This window comes from Schistocerca nitens, chromosome 1 (genome assembly GCF_023898315.1).
Source record: "Schistocerca nitens isolate TAMUIC-IGC-003100 chromosome 1, iqSchNite1.1, whole genome shotgun sequence".
NCBI lineage: Eukaryota > Metazoa > Arthropoda > Insecta > Orthoptera > Acrididae > Schistocerca > Schistocerca nitens.
Window position 1 is genome coordinate 683207378 of NC_064614.1, and position 24157 is coordinate 683231534.

The 24157-nt window shown below is 38.6% G+C and overlaps 1 protein-coding gene across 1 annotated transcript in view; it reads right to left on the reverse strand.

Annotated features, from left to right (window-relative positions):
- The window catches only part of LOC126195117 (otoferlin-like), a 376779-nt gene that overhangs the window by 171762 nt on the left and 180860 nt on the right, over positions 1-24157 (reverse strand). Inside the window, exons 18-20 of the mRNA XM_049933641.1 lie at positions 23810-24061; positions 23552-23713; positions 14092-14228 (exon numbers count right to left, since the gene is read on the reverse strand). Coding sequence (XP_049789598.1) covers positions 14092-14228; positions 23552-23713; positions 23810-24061 — 551 coding nt within the window. The remainder of the gene's footprint in view (positions 1-14091; positions 14229-23551; positions 23714-23809; positions 24062-24157) is intronic.

Here is a 24157-nt window from a genome sequence, read left to right on the forward strand (position 1 = left end):
TACCATGCTCTCTCATAGAATTCCTGATGGCTTGGAGCAGTGTACTGCAGTTACTTCTAACAAGACCTTGTTGTCAGCAACGAGAAATTATTCTCAGGTTGAGAAAGAGGCAATTATGATCATATATTTAGTAAAGAAGTTCCATGTGCTCTTGTGTGGCACAAAGTTTCGACACCATACAGACCATAGGTTACTCATTCTACTACTTGGTCCCTGGTCCAAGATCTATATCTACATCTTCGTGACTACTCATCAGTTCAAACTTACATGCCTGGCAGAGGGTTAATGGAAGCACTTTCACACCACTTCTCTACCGTTCCACTCTCAAACAGAGAGCAGAAAAAAGGATACTAAAATATTTCCGCACGAACTCTGATTTCTCTTATTTTATTACAATGATCACTTCTCTGTAAGTAGGTGTGCAGCAACAGAATACTTTCACATTCATATGAGACAACTGGTGATTACAATTTCATGAAATAATCTCACTACAATGGAAAATACGTTTGTTTTAATGAATGCCACCCCAACTCATGTTATCATGTCCATGACACTCTCTCTCCTATTTTATGACAGTACAAAATGAGCTGCCCTTCTTTAAGTTTTTTGATGTCCTCCACTGATCCTACCTGCTTCATCAGGAAAGAGGGAAGGAGAGAGAAAGACGAAAGGATGTGGGTTTTAAGGGAGAGGGTAAGGAGTCATTCCAATCCCGGGAGCGGAAAGACTTACCTCAGGGGGAAAAAAGGACAGGTATACACTCGCACACACACCCATATCCAACCACACATACACAGACACAAGCAGACATTTTTAATGGGTTCCTTTTAGTGTGTGTGTGTGGTTTGAGGTTTTCGGGCGCTAAACTCCTTTTAGTATTCTTGTGGATAACCTCACACTTTTCGTTATTTAGGGCCAATTTCCACTTTTTGCATCATATAGATATCTTGTCTAGATCATTTTGTAATTGGTTTTAATCTTCTGATATGTCTTTACTAGACAGTAAATGATAGCATCATCTGCAAACAGTCTTACAGGGCTGCTTGGATTATCTCCTAAATCATTTATATAGATTCTTTGTGGAATGCCAGACATCACTTATGTTTTACTTTTTACTCATTGACTTTCTGTCAGTTAATATGAATCATAACCTTTCTGATAGGAATTCATGAATCCAGTCACACATCTGAGATGATACTCCATAGGCACACAACCCAATTAGGAGTCTCTTGTGAGGAATGGTAATCAAAAGCCTTCTTGAAATCTATGAGATTCACTGTCAACAGCATTCATTACCTCATGAGAATACAGATCTCATTGTGTTGCAGAAGAGCAATATTTTCAGAACCTTTGTGGTCTATGTATCAATAGATCATTTCCTTCAAGGTAATTCATAATTTTGAAACATAGCATATCTTCCAAAATCCTAATGCAAATAGATGTCAATGATATGGATCTGTAACTCAGCAGATTACTGCTACTTCTTTTCTTGAGCAATAGTGTGAGCTGTGCAGCTTTCCAGTTGTCAGGTACAGATCTTTCATTGAGTAAGCAGTTGTACATGGTTGTTGAGTATGGAGCTATTATAGCAAAGTATTTTGAAAGGGACATAACTGGTGTATAATCTGGACAGGATGACTTATCTTTATTAAGTGATTTGAGTTGCTTCACCACATCGACAATATCTACTTCTAAGTTGCTCATGCTAGTACTGCTCATCATTCAAATTCTGTAATATTACTTCATCTTCTTTGATGAAGAATTATTCGAAATCGTATTCAGCAACTCCATTTTAGTGCACTGTAACTGGTAACATTACCATCACTATTGTAAATTGAAGGTATTGCATCTTGCCACTGGTGTACTTTATGCCTGACCAGAATCTCTTTGGATTTTCTGCCAGATTTTGAGACAGAGTTTGACTGTGGAAATTATTAAAAGCATCTCGCATTGAAGTCTGAACTAAATTTTGAGCTTCTGTAAAATTCTGCATATCTTGGAGACTTTGCATTCTTTTAAATTTGGCATGTTTTTCTCATTGTTTCTGAAACATTGTTCTGTCCTGTTTTGCGTATCACAGGGGTTATCTCTTATTCATTTATTTGGTATAAATCTCTCAATTGCTGTCAATACTATTTTTATGAATTCAAGCCACATCTGGTCTATGTCTCTACAGCTAGTTCAGAAGGAATGGAGACTATCAGTTAGAAGGTGTCAGGGGAATTTTTATCTGCTTCTTTAAATAGTTACATTTTACATTTATTCTTGGTAGGTTTTGGTGTTACATATTCACTCTTGCTATAATGAGCTTGTGACACTACTCTCTGTAACCATCATGAAGCTCCTTATTTGCTAAGGATTATTTGTTGATAAGAAGTCAACTATGTTTCTGCGATCATTTACACTTCCAATGGGCTCATGAACTAATTGCTCAAAATAATTTTTGGCAAAAGCATGTTGAGCCTTGGCAGTTCTAACCTTGGCATTATGACATTCCACTGGTGCCACTAAGACTTAGGTTGCCAATATTGATTCTATTGCATGTCACTAACTATGGTCTTTCGGTTGATGTGTGTGTGTGGTGGGTTTGGTGGGGTATGGAGAGTAAGCTGGCTGAGGGGCACATGACTCGCAAGTTGTGACCGATGGGGTACTCCGGCTGTCTGGTGCAGCTCTCAAGAAGTGGAATAAGGTTAAATTGCTCAGAGGCAAGCCTGGCTGGCTCGCTTAAGAATCAGTAGTGGAAGGCAGACATTGTGTGCAACCTAGTTATCAGGTTCGCGACTTACTCTGCAAACTTAAGGTTTACAGCACCTTGACTATCACCTGTGTGGTTTGGAGGCAATAACACCCTGGCTGGAATGCTCAAGTAGTGGCTCCTTCACACCTGAGTGGAGTTAAGTTTTGTTTTCTTATTCTGGGTACTTGATACTGTAAGGTCATGCCTGTGTTACACGGAATTGGACCTGCTATATTTACACATCTATTAGCATTTGAGTGCATGACCATCATTCAGTGTTAGTGATAGGTTTCATGAAGGGAATAAATTGTGGCTAGGTCTGTGTGGAAGGCAAGGTGGTATATGTGTATGTCTGTGTTATTGTACCAGAAGATGCTGATATGATCGCTTGCGAATACCAGTAATTTTTAAGGAATGTTAAGTTTAACCATCTTTTGCCATTAATTTTTTCTGGCCATTCTTGTGTGAAGCTTTATTTGTGCAGATTACTGTTCCTTTTCATGTGTGTTTGCAGGGCAGCTCTGGCACCAAATGACACATTCTTGTTTCCTGGGCCCCAAGCAAAGGCATGTTTGTTTGTTGACATGGTGGCACCCCCATCGTCGCACGGTGTCCTGGTTGACTGGCAGTCTGCTACCCCTTCCAGTTGAGTCAAGGTGGCTCAGCTTACGTAAAGTTGATCATTTCATGTGTGTACAGCAGAGTGTCACCATGTATGTGGGAATCAGTAGTTGGAGCTGTTTGGTTAATTTAAAAAGCTCAGGAAGTTAAAGCATGTTTGCCAAGCCTGATGTTCTTCCTCATAATACCTCTGTAACTGTTCTTTTAAAGCTGGCACTCTTATTGCTACTTCTCAGCCCATCAAGTTTAAGACTGTTACTTATGAGCATAAATCGAACCTTACCTTGATCAACAGTCTTTAGCTACTAAACTTGCTGTGAAATTTGGCTGTTTGTTCCTTGTTGGGTGTGATACCCATCTGCTGTACTCTCAGTTTACTTTGAATTTTGGGCAATTGTATAGTTATTAAAGTTTTTGCTGGTATGCACCAGTTGAAGTACATTTCAATTGCACATAGTTTGACTTATCTTGAATTTTGGGCAATTGTACCATTATTAAAGGTTGTGTCACAGTTTCTGCTGGTGTGTACCAGTTGAAGTGCATTTCAATTGCATGTACTTAGACTTATCTTGAATTTTGGGCAATTGTGCCATTATTAAAGGTTGTGCCAAAGTTTCTGCTGGTGTGTACCAGTTGAAGTACATTTCAATTGCATGTAATCAACTTATCGTGAATGTTGGGCAATTGTATATTTATTAAGGGTTGTTGTTAATTACATTTACCCTAGGTTGCAATTTGTTAGTACATTTAACAGCTGTTATTGCAATTGATTTGGTTGGTAAGATTGTTTGTTGAACCTGTTTGCAGCCACGCCCAGTAGATGTGACTTTTCTTGTTTTGGAAACTCTGTACTTCTGATTTTCATACCCTTCTCTTAATGGCGCAATTGTTAAGTGTTTTTTTTTTATGTATATTAATTTTTAGATTTGAGCCTGTTCAAGTTTTGGTAACAATTTTGATTCTTGTAATAAGTTTTAAATTGTGATGTTAACATTGTTTTAAGGTAATACAATGTATTATGCGAAACAAGAAATGACAAATATGTGGGTCCACATTCCATGTTTTTCCCTTAAGGCTATCCCAAACCTAGTTTGAGGTATCCGTTGGCATAGGCAGGGTGTGGTTACATTCTGGTTGGTGGGAGGGAGGGTTGGAGTTGTCTACCATTTGATGTCACTTGTTGTTTCTTGTGATTATTGTGGTAACATATTTCTCCCTTTCAAGGTACTGTACTCATATGTTGTTTTGAGGGAGTCATTACTTATCTTGGATTCCAGAGGGTGTCCCAAAATTTCGTATTTGAAAAAGGAGTATTTTCAGTATGAACTCCAAATATGTCAACTTCCAACCAAAGGTAGCATCCTGGAATCAGTGAACAGGTTGTGTGCAGCACTGAACAAGCCGCTTAGAATTTCGGTGGACATCATTGGGGAGGTAGGTGCCTCTTTTCATAACATTTCAGATGGGTTAGATGACATAAGGCCAAATTTCTCCTTTCTGGAGGATAGCCAACTTGCAACTAGGCAGGTCACTAGGATTCAAGCATATGTGGTGCATTTAGGGAATTCCTTGTTGGATTTCAGTCATCTTAGTTTAACCATAATGAGAAACTGAAGGGTCTTGGTTTATCCCCATTAGTTAAGCAGTTGAGTGACCAGGCAAGGGACTTACATTAGGGTAGAATTCGTCAGTTTAGAAAGGAAGGATGATAAGTGTTCCAAGGCCCAAAGTGTAGGTAGTTCACCCTGTGATCACTTTGCTATGTTACGTAATCTGATTATGTGCTTTCTGTCCAGTATTTCTGAATTGTCTGTTAATAGTTTAAATCAAGTGGAGCAAATCTTGTGGCTGCTTGTGCGGTTTGGGTGTCATGCTGCTGCTTTACGCATACCACACCATGATTCTATCCTTGCTTTATCCTTTAGCAAAAGGGACATTGGCTACTTTGGTCTTGGCAATCTTGAGACATCATGACTCTATAGGGCAGTTCAGGGCTCTTTTTATAGGCAGAATGTGTTGTAAGCAGATAAGCGCAAACATCTTGGTCGAAAGTATTATTGGCAGGTATAGGGGTCCTTGGAGACTTTGGGCCTATATGTAGAGTGAGTGCCGATGGCCATACTAGCTCTCAATATGTCCATCACTGACTTTGATAGCTTTTGTAACATATTAGAAGGCATGCGCCCTGAGGATTAGTCACTTTTAGTAATTGCTTGCCGTCCCACCAAATTTGATGAATTGCATGAATTAGTAGATTCTACTGAGGCCCTCACTTTTGCTGATGAGCAGTGTAGAGTAGGTATGGGTTCAGCACTGGTGCTTTTAGTTTCCAGGGGTGACAAAGCCACTCTCAATTTGATTCACGTGCATGCAGGCATTTTGGCATGTACCACCATCTTGTCCAATTGTGAGGGCTACTAGGTATAATGGCTGGCGCCATGGGGCGGAGAGGGTTTGTACTTGTCAGAGAAGGTCAACCACTTGGTGTGCAAGCATTCATGCTGTGAAAAGATCATCCCTCCCTTATGTTTGCGCCGATGTCGGACAGAAACCTCTGTGCACATTATTTGACTCCGGTAGTTCTGTCTCGTCCCTGACAATAAGTTGTATTTAGAGTTCAGCCATTTGTGTAAATTATTCCCACATGCCCCTGCCCTCAGAGATGTCATGTGGCCGATGGGAAAGAGTTGCCTCTGATTGGGGAGGTGTGTGGTAGCTTGTCCATTTGCTATTTCTCCTGGCCGGTTACTCACCTGGTTGCAAAGGACCCAGTAGTTAATCTGTTAGTTGGATGCAATTTTATTCAAAGAACTGGACTGGTCCTTGATTTTCCTAGTCCTGCCATCTTCTTTAAATTCTCACCAGGTGACAAGGTAGCCCTCTATTCTTGTCACCGTCCAAGTGTGACTAATTTTATAAGTTGCAACACGGAGGGAATTCAACGTGGCTCATCTTCAATCAGACCAGGCTGCATTTGGTTTTTGGGAGTTTTTTGATGTTTTATGTAATAAGCTAGAAGTAACTACTGCAATCAAGCATGACAAAAGTCTTATTGATGATGTGCTGGTTCGGCAGTCATCCTATTGACTTTCGCCCCCTAAAATGAAAATCTTGAAGCATAAGTTAACTAATATGTTGTAGGATGGGGTGATCAGGCCTTCTGCTTCTCCTTATGCTTTGCCCATTTTTCTTGTCCCAAGGCTCAAGGTCAGGACTATAGGATGGTTGTGGATTATAGGCTGCTGAATAAAAAGGTTGTTTTAGAGTCAGTCCCCTTGCCTGATCTTCACAACTGTTTTATGTGGTTCTCTGGGGCTAAGTGGTTCACTGTGCTTGATTGAAATGAAGCCTATTATCAAATCCCTCTTACCAAAAAAATCTAAGCACATCACGGCCTTTTACACCAACCGGAACATCTAGAGTTCAACAGGATGCCCTTTGGGCTGACCACTGGAGCTGCTGTCCTCTCTTGTTTGTTGGATCACATCTTGGGGGATTTGAAGTTCGTCTGTGTATTTAACTACCTCAATATGTGTCATTTAGAGCAGTTGATTTGTGGAGCACCTTTTCCATCTTGGACAAGTGTTGTCAAAGCTTCATAACACTGGGTTAACCATCAAGCCCTCTAAAATTACTCTTGTCAGGTGTCAGGTTTCTTTTTTGGTTATCTGGCACCAAAGACAGAGCTCAAGTAGTTGGTCAGGACATTTAAACTGAAACTAAAGAAATCAGTTTTGATGATATCCTGTCCACTTTTTTGGTGACTTACTGAGAAACTCCAATAAATACGCAGGGTCTGGTTGAGGTACTACATGGCTGTCAGCCAAATGGTCTATTCAACCTATAGCATCAGCACCATGCACCCCTGGCTGAATAGCCATGCCATGGCATTGGCAAGGTTCTGCCATTTAGGCACAGATATTCAGACAGACACCTGAGTGGGTGAAGGCAGCATGCTGGGATGTAAGGGCTGACAATGATATATATTTGCAGTTCAGCAACATCTGACCCCACCACACTAAACACATACCCTCTGTAAACTGAACAATGGACACCGCAAGTTAGACAAACAGGAGACAGTACAGGTGGGAGGAACCAAACAACCATCACCCCAAGTACCAAATGGCACCTGAAGACATTCTCATCATCCATGCACCATTTACCATATAGTTTACACCCTTGCCTGGAGTAACCGTCCACTGAGCTGTTTGCTGGAGCGGGAAGGGGGAGAGAATCTGATGAAGGTGAAGTACCCCCATCCATCTTAGCCACAGCCATCAGAAGTTGCTCCTCCACCTCCTCTCCCCACCTCAGTCCAAGTCCTCAACAGTGCTTGACCACTGATCTTCAGCCTATAACCATCCCAAGTGTCACCCATGATGTGCAGGTGGAACTGCTGGCAGAGATCCCTGTTGCCTCTCGTCTCTTCACTTGGTGACTCCAGCGCAAGCCTGGGTATTTTCAGGCTTACATGCTCCTTAAAGAGGATTAAGGGCAGAGAGATTTGTTATCTCCACCAAACTCGTGTTTATTAGACAAGGAGTCCTTTGTGGTTGAGAGTCAGAGTGATCTGCACGTCATCCATCAGTGGCATGGTATTTTATGTGTTGGGCAGTGCTGTGTGCACTCCAAAGTCAGTCACACGCTAGCATAAGCCTGGATTTTGTTTGTTCAGCCTACACTTACCTTGGATAAGTGTTATGGATTCTTCAAGTTGTGATAATTTTACAATTTCCATGTTAGGTTGACATCCAGTTTTTCCATAGGCATCATATGTTGTTGAAAAGACATGCACATCTCAGGCATTCTTCAGGGATGTTATCATCTTGTTACACGAGATATAATATTAAGTTTATCACTAAGCTCATTCTGGTTACCCCACATTACTTTTGTCTTTCTTCAGTTTGCTTTCAGTCAACAGCATGCTCATTTCTTCCCCACTTTCACTGGGGATAGTAATGATATCAGCAAACCTTATCACTGATATTCTTTCACCCTGAATTTTAATCCCATTCTTAAACCTTTATTTCTATCATTGCTTCTCTGGTATAGTATAGATTGAACTGTGGGATGAAAGACTACATCCCTGTCTTACATCCTTTCTAACCCACACACTTCATTCTTGGTCTCCCATTCCTACTTTTCCCTCTTAGTTCTGGTACATATTTTATATTACCCATATTTTCCTATAGCTTAGACCTGTTTTCTTGAGAATTTTGAACATCTTGCGCCATTTTACATTGCTGAATACTTTCTAGCTTGACAATTCCTATAAATGTGTCTTGATTTTTCTTGTGTCTTGCTTCAATTATCAAGCACAATGTCACAACTGCCTTTCTGGTACTGTTTCCTTTCCAAAGGTCAAACTGATCATCACTGAAGACATCCTAAATTTTCCTTTCCATTTTTATGTGTACTATTCTCATCCGCAACATGGCTGCTTGAGGTGCCCTTTCTATCTTCAGGATGGTGTGTATGATATTTTTCTGAAAGTCTGATAGTATGACTTCACACTCATAGATTCCACACACCAATTGGAAAGTGGTTTGTTTGACACTTCCCCAAGTGATATAAGCATTTCTGAAGGAATATCTATGTGTTCCATTTTATTTGATTGCAGGGCAGCAAAATCTCTGTTAAACTCTGACTCTAATACAGGCTCTTTTATGTTTTCCATATTGATTCTCATTAAATCTTCTATCACATCATAAGACAGTGTCTCCTCCTCATAGACTCCTTCAAAATACCCTTCCCATGTGTCCATTCTCCCCTCTGCACTTAAAGAGTGGAATTTCCATTACAATCATAATGTTGACACTCTTGCTTTAAAATTCACTGAATGCTTTTGTACCATACCATAACTTACCTACATGCTGAACCAGTCCTTCTGAAGACTCCATCTTTTCCAATTTTTTCACAGTTCTCCCCACAGCTGTATCATCTTGGCTTCCCTCTACTTTGTGTTTATTTCATTCCTAAGTGGTGTATAATGCTGTACTCCTGTGTTACTAATTGTTTTAGTTACCCTTTGTGCTTTGATGATCATTGTTGCTTAAGTGCTTCATTGTTACCCGATATCAGTTTACATGGGTGCATCCAAAAAGTGCTCATGCCTCTTTGTTATCTAATATATTTTCACTATGAGTGAACCTTCTGAAGTATCTATTTTAAGTAGTTTCATGAGAATTCATTTAGTGTTGTTTTGTAAAAAGTGAAGCCACCCTCACAAGTAAAAAATGTGCAGTTATCACAATCAATTGTTGTATCACCTCCAGTGATGACGGTATGATTGAGGAACATATGTAGCAGAGAGATGAGGTTGTCTGTCAAGTTTACTGGGGATGGAGCTAATGGTCAATGGAATGATCCAACTATAAGATTTTTCACATCCTTGAAACTCATTCTTGCTCTTATGATCTCCCAGGCAGTTTCCAATTTCTGTCTCAGGGAACTTGACTTTCTTGTCTACTGTGACAAATACATAACCTCAATTTTCCATTAGTCTATACTTTTGATACACATTTAAATTCATCCAAAAGATATCACTACTGTCAATTTCAGATTTTGGCTACCTCTCTGTGCATAGTTTTATGTGTTTAGGAGTGCTCCAGATCCCTGCACTTGGTTGTGAATCAATCAATTGGCTGGAGTTACCTATCAGAGAAAATGATACAAATGACACAGTATTCACCCTCTCCTAAAACAAAAATCCACATGTAATGAGAAAGCTGGCATATTTACCAAGAAAGCTGGATATTGTGCAGTTTCCCTGCAATCTGTTGGCTTGCTGTGAGCCAAAAATTCATGCACCAGTGAGAGACTGAGCAGCACGAAGTGACAGACTTATAAACTGTGACTTGAAGTTAACTGTCTGGCAGTGTCATTTCTCCTTCCAGTAATAAAGAGGCTAGAAAGCTTATCTAGTAAGGCATTTCTTTGACACACGATGTTTTACACGCGCGGTAACAGCACCCACCTTTTTCTTACGCTTGTGACATATTTTCTAAGGTATGTCATATATTAATGAATTTTTCACTGGGCATTGGTACACAAGTGTGAAGTTCTATTCTCTGTTTCAGCAAACAAGGTAAGTGTCATACAGAGTTTAAAATTTTGTGTATTGTCTGAACTCCTGCCTAAACTTTTAGATGGGAAATTTGTGTTTGTTGTAGAATGACTAGCTCATTCATTAACAGTTTATTGATCAGGCAGACATGTGTATTCACTTTTTTGTTCTAGTGTTCCCTGTACTGATGATTTTGTTCTTATTTTGTTCCATTTTTTTAAAAATGACCCAAAACCTATTATTAGTACCACACTTATCATCATGTATCAGTTTAGGTGTCAACACATTTACTGTGGCTGACATTCATAAATGTCCATGCAAGTCAGGATTTCAGTGCAGATGATACTTATAACCATTTCCATGACCAGTGAGTCTGTGTAGCAGGTGCTCACACCCATGCATATTCACAAGTGTAATATTCATTCTAGTTCTGCAGCTGTGAACTAGCAAAAAAATCTCAGAGTGGGTTTTTCTGCCAACAGTATCACTTTTTGTGCTTATCTGACTTTGACATATGTTGTTTGAAATGGTGACTAATTAGCTGATGCCTGGATCTTCCAATGTGAAAACTAGAAGGACGAATGAAAAATTTACTGACAAGAAGTTAAGGACTGTATTAGAAGATAATCATTATGAACTCAGAGATAACAAATCAGAAATGGTTGATTGGACTCTCGAGAATGCATAAACTTGGGGTAGTGTGGTAACATAACTCTCATGTATGTCTCATGACACTGCAGAGCAATGGGCAATGGTCGGGATGAAATCAGTCATGACCAAGAACTCACTCTGACAAAACTAAATAGATCAAGCGAGAACTTGGCAAAATGAACCACATGACACACAGTAGCAACTACATATTTTGTCTTAAAAAAATTACACACAGAGCACACTAGCAGTACACTGATGGGTTTCTTTGGGCTACTGTTTATAAATAACACTATTCATTTTGTAGTGAAATATATTTCAGAGTGAAAATACAAAGAAAGAGTCGTGGATTTCAGCTGCAAAACTGTAGAGAAATGTGTATCTTCTTTGGAATTTCACTGCATATTGGCAGCACTGAAATTCTTCCAATTAAGAAAGATCCACTCACTAAAAAGAGAGGAATAGTAATAAGTATGAGTAGAGGCAAACATATGATAATCTTATGCTCAGTAAAGTTTCTTAAAAATCCACAGCCAGGACACCTGAAACCAGATGATCAATTTTATAAGTAACAAACTATACTAAATTATTTTTACTACAGAATGTGTCAAGTGTATTACTCAGGATGAGACCTATCTTTAAAAGAGTCAATGATTAAAAATTATTCCATTGCATCTTAGTTTTATGGTACAGCAGCCTTCTATTGGTACTATTTAAAAAACAGTCATAGGTTGCACAATGTTCTTTATTAATTCAGAAACAATGTGTTTCACCTGGATAGGGCATCAGGTTACCTGAAAATATAGGGGAAGATGATATTACAATAAATTCAAAGTAGTCCTATCCAGAACTACTGTAAAGCAAAATAAGCTTCAAAAAATTGACCGAATAAAATTACAGAGGGACATGTAATGATACTCATCTTAAAAGATCAGAAATTTTATGCCATAAAGCATCCATCAAGAATATATAATACCAAATAAAATATACAAAAAGGCAACTTATACAGAAAAAATATCAAAAATTAATGAAATAAAATCATCAGGATCAGGCATGAGTGGAGAACAATACGTATTACCTGACAATGGCAACAGCAGCACAGAACAGGACCTCAGATGCAAACCATGAACACAGCCGTATACAACAACAACCCAAGAGTCCCATCTGTACTCACATAGTTCATACATATGAATGACATGAGCTCATCCAAAACATTGGGCTAATAGTAATGACAGATTACATGTGGCATTGCCATTGTGTGTACAGTGTGATAACAGCAGGCATAAAATTCAAATGGTCATGGATAAATTAAGAAACAAATTTAAAAAAATAATAGAGAAAATGCGAATATATACAATGCAGTACATTCTAGATCAAAAGCTATGCACAGAGACATAGAAAACCCTTGTGCTCAAAAGTAGTGCAAATGAATAATGAAGTAAAATACATATAGCAATAAAATAAAGATTAGATTTCAAATACATGGCTAAAAGGTAAGAATGCCATGAAGATAAAATACAACTGCATATGCATGACAAGTGACCAAGGCCCAGATAATAAAAAGCTAAAAGCTAATACATTGTTTAAAAATGGGAAACATGCAATCATAGAAAAATTAATTTTTGCCTGACAACTGATTATTGAGTAACATATCCTTCTTGGCATGTGAATGTTCAACACCTTCAATCTCTTCAAGCAGACTGAGCCTCTTTCCTTTGCAAACACGGTGCAGAGCCCTTAAGTTCTGAAGTATACATGTGGACACTGGGTTTAAAATGCTCAGTGAAGGTGGAATTATGCTTAACTTGACCTTCTTAATGAACATTTACTTTAGTACATTTTATTCAGTATCTTCCCTTCTTGATGGTTACTTTTTGGCAGAAAATTTCTAATTTTTTAATGTGAGTGACACTGCATTTCTCTATATAATTTTATTTGGTCAGTTTTTGAAGCTCGTTTTGCTTTTATAGTAGTCCAGGGTAGGACCACGAATTTATTCGCTGTCCCCTTACATTTTCAGATATTGTGATGATGCACTATCCAGGCAAAATGCATTATTTGTGACCTCATAAAGAATGCTGTGCAACCTATGACTGTTTTTTTAGATAGTCATTGACTCCCTGAAAGGGGAGTTGGTGACTGGGACAATAGACTAATGAGCTAGCAGCATTATGGACATGTGATCTGATAAGGAAAGAATATAAGCAGAGCAGATATGAATGGGGAAACATTCCACCAATGATATGAACAGCAAAAGAGGAAATCTAGTGACATAAGTGACTGACAAATGGCAGCTCATTATGGCCTAGTGCCTGGGAATGAGCATCTTGCAATGGGTGATGCTGGTCAGTTCAAGGATGATGCAACCACGAGTATGAGTCAAGATCTTGGATGTCCATGCCTCATCACAAAATGTTGTGGTCAGATGCTTGTCCACTCTGTGAAGCAGGATACGTGGTAACCTGTGACAAATCTGATGACAGGTGGCGCATGCACAAGTGTTTTGGAAAACACTATTCAGTGAATATTGTTGACCATGGTGCATCACAACAGATGAGCCTTACATATTCCTATGGTGACTAAATAACACTGTGTGTTACGTTTGCATGTGGGCCAGGACAACCAAGATTGGACCATAAGTCAATGGAAACATATCATCAGGTTGCATGAATCACATTTCTTGTTACATAAGATCAATGGTTGTTCCCAGATACATTAACATCCAGGTGTACAGCTTCTGAAAATATGCAACTTAAATGGTAAGCTACTGAAAGAAGCTCATATTGTCAAGGTCAAAATAAATGAGATAATAACAAAATACTAAAAATGTCTGAAGATATCAGTGCAATAATAATTTGTGACTACTGTATCCTGTTACTTAGGACCTCCATACATAACTCAAAAATCAATGAATGTACCATCCTGTAGTTATATATACTTGAGTGTCAAAATTTAGAAACTAGTCAAAACAAACTGATAGTGATGTAGTCCATGAAATATCTGTCAGTGATACTACCTGTATTTTGCGAGTGTAGGACGTATTCCTCTAGGCACAGGTAACATGGGACCTGTGTCTGAGTCTCCTAGAATCTCTGTTGCTTCTTTGGGTTCAGGGAGTTGTGGCAGTACAGATGGGTCGGTCATATTTCCCAGCTATTTATGAAACAGAATTCGAAAATGAACATTAGCTTGTATACAAAAATTTTAGGTAATCTTTACTGACACATGCAAAATTTGGAAGGGTGGTAACAAGGTAGCTCTCAATACTGATAAATTAGAATTCTGGAGGTGGTTTCTTAAGCAGACTACTGCACGATATTCAGCTCTGTTGCACTGTAACTCTGAAAAAAAAAAGCATATGGTAATTAATGAAACATATGATTGTGATGATGTTGATGATGTGTGGTTTGTGGGGCACTCAACTTCGTGATCATTAGCACCCAACATATGAGTGTGTGTATGTGTGAAAATCAGAAGCAGATACATATTTTTCCACATTTTGATCTCAGTTGCAATTAATTTCAAGATGATAAAAATGAGTCCCACTTGGAGCACTAGAACACAGTACCCTCAAGTTATGTATCCAATAATTTGGCTACAATTAACTGAGATATGAATTCATGAGATAGTGCCTGAATATTTTGTATTATCAACATAGTTTAAATCAAATTTATACTTCTGTGGGTAAAGTAAACTCACAGGAGCAGAGTAAATTTTAAGAACATAAAATTATGTTATAACTGGTAATGAGAGGGTGGAATGCTTGAAGGAAACAGGTAGTGAATCAAATGATGGATACTGCTTTGTATATAAAGTGTGAAAAAGATGTGTCAAATGTTTAGAAAAAGTCCAATAAACAAGGGCTCTAATATGTCTACCTTAACAGCTATGAGTACTTGTTCACATTCAATACTGTGAAACATATCTCTTCTATTGCAAGCTCTTCCAATAAATATAGGCTCTAAAATGCATACCTTAAGAGCTATAAGCACTTTTTCATCTTTGCTGCTGTGTAACGTACTTCTTCTACGGAACGAGAGCTCATAGCTCTTAAGTTATGCATTTTAGGGCCTATGTCAACAGAACATTTCTTTCTCGTTTTTGTCCATGCTAACTCCTCCCAAAACATGGAAAGCAAAGAGACTGCAACAGCAGAGATGTGTTTCACAGTATCAAATATAAATAAGGGCTTATAGCTCTTAAAGTAAGCATTTTAGAGCCCATGTTTATTGGAATTTTGTTCCTTGTGTTGGTGGGTGCAACCACATCTCAAAACATCAGCAAGGTTTTTGAAATTTAGACTTCTTAAAACATTATCTTAATACTTTCCTCCACATTTTGTAAGTGTAGATACAACATTTTCCTAGTAAAAAATAAAGTTCTACTGTAACACTTCTTAAACTCCGCAGTTCTGATTTTTTTTTTTTTTTTTTTTTGGTCAGTAAAACTCAATGGGACTTGGGGCAAGTAAGGCTAACAACCTGCTTCCCTGGTACTTTAAATATGATGCTGGCAACAATCAGAGCAAAATGCCTCGGACCTTTGGAGGTGACGGAGTCCCACCTCTAACTGGGACTCATTACAAAGTCTTGCTCAAAGTTTCAATTTAGTTCCAATGGTTAACAGTGCAACCAGAATAACAAAATACTCAAAGACAGCTGTTGATCAGGTATTAACAGATTTAGGCAAAGATAACTGTGAGGTGGTTGTAGGTGGTTGTAGCAGAGCTAGGATTATCTGATCACTCAGCTCAAATCATTAATATAAAAGTGGCTCCAGAAGAAACAAAGAAAATGCATATTTACAGACGAATTTTTTCTAAAAAAAATAGACATGAGTTTGCCAAACAGATAGCAGGACAAACATGGGACTCAGTATACTCAGAAGTAGGTGCAAATGAAAAATTCAAAAATTTCATGACATTGTTTAAATTAAATTTTGAAGAAACATTTCCTAAAGTATTATGTCCATTATCAACAGCAGGAAAAAGCAAGTGGGTCACAAAAGGAATCAAAAAATCATCTGAAACACTAAAGTACCTGAGCTCCATTAAACACAGCCAAACTAATCCTGCTTTCTCACTCTTTTATAAAAGATATAGGAAAACATATAGGAAAATATTGCTTGCAGCAAAGAGAGCTCATAACTCCAAAATAGTGCACTCTGCTGAAAACAAAAATAAGGCAGTATGGAAGATTGTGAAGCAGGAAACTGGTACCAGGAAAATGAATCTGTCAAACTTGAAAATCAAAGAGGAAGGGACTCTAATAAAAGACCCAATATATTTGGCAAATTATATAAATGATTATTTTAGTAGCATAGGAATAAAATTACAGGAAAATTTTCTAACAGCCCCTCAGGTCAAAAAGCCAAATAATGGTGTATCACACTCAATGGTGTTATTCCCTACAACACAGGAAGAAGTCTATAAAGCAGTCAGCAAACTGAGAAACAAAAACTCAGCTGGTCTGGATGAAGTCCCCATTTTTATAATTAAGGACTGTATAAAGAGCCTACTTCCACCTTTAGTTGATATTATAAGTCAATCTTTCAATCAGGGCTACTTTCCAGACTATTTAAAATATGCGAAATTACTACCTCTCTTCAAAAAAGGTGATGCAGGAATAATTGAAAATTATAGGCCAATTTCTCTACTATCATGCTTTGCAAAAATATTAGAAACTATTATGAAAGATAGGCTAATGAATTATTTAAATAAATACAACTTACTGTCTGTTGACCAGTTTGGATTTCGATCAGGGAAAAGCACAGAATCAGCAACAGCACACCTCACAAAACACATTCTAGAAGCATTAGATAAAGGGAACTACACAACAGGTATATTTCTTGATCTAACTAAAGCATTTGATACAGTAGACCACAACATATTGTTAAATAAGTTAGATGAACTTGGAATAAGGGGACTTGTGAACAAATGGTTCAAGTCATATCTAAAAAATAGAAGACAGATAACTGAAATCTCACATATTTCAAGTTGCTCAAACTATATTGTAAAGTATACTTCAGACCCAAATTACGTAAATATAGGTGTCCCACAGGGTAGTGTCCTTGGCCCAGTACTATTCCTCATTTATATAAACGACTTCCCACAGAGCATCAAGCATGGACAAACAATATTGTTTGCAGATGACTCAAATGTTCTAATCAGTGACAAATCACCAGATGCACTAAAAGAAAAAGCCAAACAAACACTAAACAGTGTACGTGAGTGGGCATCCAATAATAAACTAACACTAAATCTTAAAAAAACAAATGCTGTTAACTTCTATGTCTGCAAAAAACCACACTACAACAACTTTAAGTTAAACAATGAAACTATAGAATGTGTAGACTACACAAAATTTCTTGGTATGCATGTAGACAGTCAGTTAAAGTGGGGAGAACATATTAAAATACTTAGTAACAGAATCGCTACAGCATGCTATGCTCTGAGAATTCTGACTGCAGTTTGTGAAACTACATGTGTCAGATCTGTATATTTTTCTTATATCCACTCTGTTATTACCTATGGAATAATATTTTGGGGAGTCAACAGTAAAAATATTCAAACAGTTTTCAAATTACAGAAAAGAGCAATTCGTATAATAACCAAGAGTGGCAGTAGGGCTCACTGCCTTGAACATTTCCAAAAGCTGGAAATCCTAACTGTCCCTTGTGAATACATTTTTCAAAGTGTTATGTATGTAAAAAAAAATATTGACTGCTATATGAAAAATTCTTTAGTACACAGCTATGAAACTAGAAACCAATACAATCTGCATCTAGAGAGGAAAAATAAAGTTAAAACTCAGCAGAGCTTGTTGTACAATGCTGTTAAATTATATAATAAATTACCCCAAAAAATAAAAGATATTGACACAATCGGACAGTTCAAAACAAAACTAAAATTCTTTTTATTAAATAAAAGTTACTACGCAGTAATGGACTATCTGAATTAAAACATGTAGTGTAATTAAAGTATCCTGCATTGTAATACATGAGGAAATCAAAAATTGTACAGTACTATAAGAAAATTACAAATTACACAAGGATATAAAACTAATTTAAGATACCTCAAAAATGTGTGTAAATACAAATTTTATGTGTATAATTGTAGGTATATTGTATTGTATATGATTTTGCTGACGAAATCCACACAATGTAAATTGTTACATGGATTAATAAAGAAATCAATCAATCAATCAATCAAACTGACAAACCAGGGACTCCTAAGATACGACTTGGCAAACAAATGGTAATGAGATGGGGAGCTATTAATATCAATGGGGGCTACACTGGGAAGAAGGTAGAGCTGTCAGAGGCTGCAAGCAAGATGGGGCTGGACATTTTAGCTGTTAGTGACGTTCGGGTAAGGGGTGAGAAAGAAGAGGAAGTGGGAGAATACAAGGTCTACCTGTCAGGAGTCAAAGCAGGAATAGCACAATGGGGTGTAGGGCTTTACATCAGGAAAGAAATGGAACCCAGCATGGTTGCAATAAGGTATGTAAACGAACGACTGATGTGGATAGATTTGACAGTGTCTAGCAGGAAAATTAGGATTGTGTCAGTATATTCGCATTGTGAAGGGACAGATCAAGATAAGATGGATAGTTTTTATGAGGCACTCAGTGATGTACTTGTAAGAGTAAAGGACAAGGACAGTGTTCTGCTCATGGGTGATTTTAATGTCAGGATTGGAAATCGAACAGAAGGGTATGAAAAGGTTATGGGTAAATTTGGAGAGGATATGGAGGCCAACAGGAACGGGAAACAACTCTTGGATTTCTGTGCCAGTACGGGCTTAGTAATCACAAACTCCTTTTTTAAACATAAAAACATTCACCGGTAAACTTGGGAAGGCAGGGGAACCAGATCTGTCATTGACTATATAATAACAGATCAGGAATTCAGGAAGGCTGTGAGGGACACACGTGTATTCAGGGGATTCTTTGATGACACTGATCATTATTTAATCTGCAGTGAAATTGGGATTGGCCGAAAGTGCAGGAGGTCAGGTCCATATGTAGGAGGATAAGAGTGGAGAAACTTCAGGATAAGGAAATCAGGCACAAGTACATAACAGCGATTTCAGAAAGGTGCCAGTTAGTTGAATGTAGTCAAATACAGTCATTGGAAAAGGAATGGACAAGGTACAGGGACGCAGTACTAGAAGTGGCTAAAGAATGTCTTGGAAGAGTAGTGTGTAAAAGTAGGATGAAGCAAACAGCTTGGTGGAATGACACAGTCAAGGCAGCCTGTAAAAGGAAAAAGAAGGCGTATCAAAAATGGCTACATACTAGAACTCAGGTAGACAGAGAAAGTTATGTTGAAGAAATAAAAAAAGCCAAACAGATAATTACAGCATCCAAGAAGAAATCTTGGGAAGACTTTGGAAACAGGTTGGAGACCATGGGTCAAGCTGCTGGAAAACCATTCTGGAGTGTAATTAGCACTCTTCGAAAGGGAGGTAAGAAGGAAATGACAAGTATTTTGGACAGGTCAGGAAAACTGCTGGTGAATCCTGTGGATGCCTTGGGCAGATGGAGGGAATATTTTGAAGAGTTGCTCAATGTAGGTGAAAATACGATCAGTAATGTTTCAGATTTCGAGGTAGAATGGGATAGGAATGATGATGGAAATAGGATGACATTTGAGGAAGTGGAGAAAATGGTCAATAGATTGCAGTGCAATAAAGCAGCTTGGGTGGATGAAATTAAGTCGGAACTCATCAAATACAATGGAATGTCAGGTCTTAAATGGCTACACAGGATAATTGAATTGGCCTGGGAGTCGGGACAGGTTCCATCAGACTGGACAAAAGCAGTAATCACACCAATCTTTAAACATGGAAACAGAAAAGATTGTAACAACTACAGAGGTATCTCTTTAATCAGCATTGTGGGTAAAATCTTCTCAGGTATTGTTGAAAGGAAAGTGCGAGTATTAGTTGAGGACCAATTGGATGAAAATCAGTGTGGGTTTAGGCCTCTTAGAGGTTGTCAGGACCAGATCTTTAGCTTACGGCAAATAATGGAGAAGTGTTATGAGTGGAACAGGGAATTGTATCTATACTTTATAGATCTAGAAAAGGCATATGACCGGGTTCCTAGGAGGAAGTCTACGAGATTATGGAATAGGAGGCAAACTTTTGCAAGCAATTAAAGGTCTTTACATGGATAGTCAGGCAGCAGTAAGAGTTGACGGTAAATTGAGTTCATGGTTCAGAGTAGTTTCAGGGGTAAGACAAGGCTGCAACCTGTCTCCACTGTTGTTCATATTATTTATGGATCATATGTTGAAAACAACAGACTGGCTGGGTGAGATTAAGATATGTGAACACAAAATAAGCAGTCTTGCATATGCGGATGACTTAGTTGTGATGGCAGATTCGACTGAAAGTTTGCAAAGTAATATTTCAGAGCTAGATCAGAAATGTAAGGACTATGGTATGAAGATTGGCATCTCCAAAACGAAAGTAATGTCAGTGGGAAAGAAATATAAACGGATTGAGTGCCAAATAGGAGGAACAAAGTTAGAACAGGTGGACGGTTTCAAGTACTTAGGATGCATATTCTCACAGGATGGCAACATAGTGAAAGAACTGGAAGCGAGGTGTAGCAAAGCTAATGCAGTGAGCGCTCAGCTACGATCTACTCTCTTCTGCAAGAAGGAAGTCAGTACCAAGACTAAGTTATCTGTGCACCGTTCAATCTTTCGACCAACTTTGTTGTATGGGAGCGAAAGCTGGGTGGATTCAGGTTACCTTATCAACAAGGTTGAGGTTACGGATATGAAAGTAGCTAGGATGATTGCAGGTACTAGTAGATGGGAACAATGGCAGGAGGGTGTCCACAATGAGGAAATCAAAGAAAAACTGGAAATGAACTCTATAGATGTAGCAGTCAGGGCGAACAGGCTTAGATGGTGGGGTCATGTTACACGCATGGGAGATGCAAGGTTACCCAAGAGACTCATGGGTTCAGCAGTAGAGGGTAGGAGGAGTCGGGACAGACCAAGGAGAAGGTACCTGGATTCGGTTAAGAATGATTTTGAAGTAACAGGTTTAACATCAGAAGAGGCACCATTGTTAGCACTGAATAGGGGATCATGGAGGAATTTTATAAGGCGGGCTATGCTCCAGACTGAACGCTGAAAGGCATAATCAGTCTTAAATGATGATGATGATGATAATGATGATGGTACCGGTACAGACTACCAATGCAAAGTGTCAGAAATCAAGCACTGTCTCTTCTGTTTGGTGAGTTGTAACCTTAATATTAAATTAATTAAATTCTACCAGAAATTTCCATTACTATAAAGAATTTAAATACTTAGGTGAGCTGATCACTGGAAAAGTGTAACAAAAAGAAGGCTACAGAATCCAGTCTTCAGAAGGTAGAAACTGCTTTACAGTTTGGAAAGAATGTTTGTAACAGTAATTGCCTTTTCTGGAATTATGAAATCTAACACTACACAACAGTGATCACATTAGAAACACTCTATGCATCAGAGCTATGGTCTGTCCAACATGAATAACATACAATTTTGTGAAAAATAAGTTGATCATATATCACCCAAAACCCAATGCTGAAATCTACAGGAAAATCCTTAAGATTACCACTGCAATGTGTATGTGAAGATTCCAGCTCAAATGGACCTTAACAGATTAACACATTCTTGAAAACAAGATTAATAATCTAACCAGTAAAAACAAACAGAAAAAGGCCTTAATGAATTAGGATCACCAAATTCATACGACTGAAGAATATTCACACATAGACAAGACTTTGAGGAAGAAGAGAGAAGGATCAAACAATAGAAATGGATAGTGCAACAGAAACACATTCACCCATATGTCACACACTCCTAAGAGAAGCATATACAGCACTGAATGTGATGGCCAATATACTGGGCAAATATGGTGCTGTATTTCAAAGTGCTGCAAGGAACATATTAGGTGTGTATGTCTGCATTACACACAGATAAATCAATGAGGGCTGGGCACAGTCTAAGTGAAGGACACAGATTTCAATATTTTGAAAAGGATAGTTGCTACTCACCATTAGCAGATATGCTCATTTACAGATAAGCACAACAAAAAGACTGCCAAACAAAGCTTTCAGCCAAACAGGCCTTCATCAGAATAAGACAACGTGCGCGCACGCGCGTGCACACACACACACACACACACACACACACACACACACACACACACACACACACATGTAAATGCAACTCACACACACACACACACACACATTTGTGTGTGAGTTAGTTGTGTGTGTGTGTGTGTGTGTGTGTGTGTGTGTGTGGGGGGGGGTGGGTGGGTGGGTGGGTAGGTGAGTGGTTGGGTGGGTATGTGTAGTGACTTGGCAAGACAGCCAAGCCACTCGGAGGTAGCCGAAAGGCACGCGTTTAGCTCACGCAGACTGGCGTGAGGTCTGGAACAGTTAAGGGAATTAATAGTAGCAAATAAAGTACGTAGTTGATGTAATACTTAACTTCAATCCATAAATGGAGAACATTGCTCTTGTTGATACATCAATAATAATCTCTATATAAACTGGTAATGGCGCCTTGCTAGGTCGTAGCAAATGACGTAGCTGAAGGCTATGCTAACTATCGTCTCGGCAAATGAGAGCGTATTTGTCAGAGTAGCATCACTAGCAAAGTCGGCTGTACAACTGGGGCGAGTGCTAGGAAGTCTCTCTAGACCTGCTGTGTGGTGGCGTCGGTCTGCAATCACTGACAGTGGCGACACGCGGGTCCGACGTATACTAGCGGACCGCGGCCGATTTAAAGTCTACCACCTAGCAAGTGTGGTGTCTGGCAGTGACACCACATTATGTGTGTGTTGTCTAGTTCTGATGAAGGCCTGTCTGGCTGAAAGCTTTGTTTGACAGTCTTTTTCTTGTGCCTATCTGCAACTCAACATCTCCACTGTTGGACATAGATTTCATTTTGAGAACACCAAGTCTTTGTGCCAAGACAAAGGCTACTGGGAGAGCATCACAAAAGAATCATAAGAAGTAAGAAAACACGAGAATTTCATCAACGGGGATGATGGCTATTCAACGGGGATGATGGCTATCAGCTTAGCTTAATAAAAATTGTGAGCTAGTGGCTATGTAATAAGAGTGTACTCATCAGTGGGCAGTATGCAAAGCAGCTCAAGGATGCCCCAAGGAGATTCAATGCAGCACTTGTATAAGGCCCATCCACATTGCTCCATCCACTCCATGCCCCATCAGCCACTGGCTGCACATGACCTGGATCATTCACCATCAGGGGAGAGGGCTTATAAACAATGGTAAATCCAAAGTATTTGACAGTTTACCAGAAGATGATGAGTATGAAACTCATTGAAACATCATGTATTTTTACACTGACATCCTGCTGGAAAACTGATTAATTTCATCAGCACTATACACAGAGAACTCTATATTAACAAAGACCATAATTTAGTTTAACAGTACCTCTAGTAACTCAAATGTTGCTAATAGCTCGCCAGCATGATCAGGGCCTCTCATTAGTTCATACCATTCCAATGAGGGTGGGAAATTAGGCTTAGAGTAAGGTTCATCCACAAGTTTCACATGTGGTCTAGCAACAGTTCTTCCAATAAATTCAGATTTTCCCTGCAAATTTAGAGAATATTTAGCATTGGGTGTGCAGTTATAATTAGTTTTGAGAATTATTTTTCTGATTTTTCTGATTAAGTCACGTTTACATACCACTTTATCCTGGTCGAATATCTCAATAATGATAGAAGGTGGATCATTTTTTATCTCTTCTTTTGTACCAAATACTAATATTTCATTAAAGACAAGAAGCTCATCCCATGTTGGGCTGAGAGTTTCATCAATAACTTGAGTCACTTTACAGTATTCTCCAATCACTACTCTTGCAAATGGGTCTGACAGTCCAGATGCATCTGATCCAATTAAAGAGCGAGCTTGATACATATGTGCCCGAAGTTGGAAGGACTGTGGGATAAAAATTCAAATGTCAGTTTTATGCTGATGAGTTTTTTGTAGCTGATAGTAGCTAAAATAATATTACAAATTATATTCACACCATTA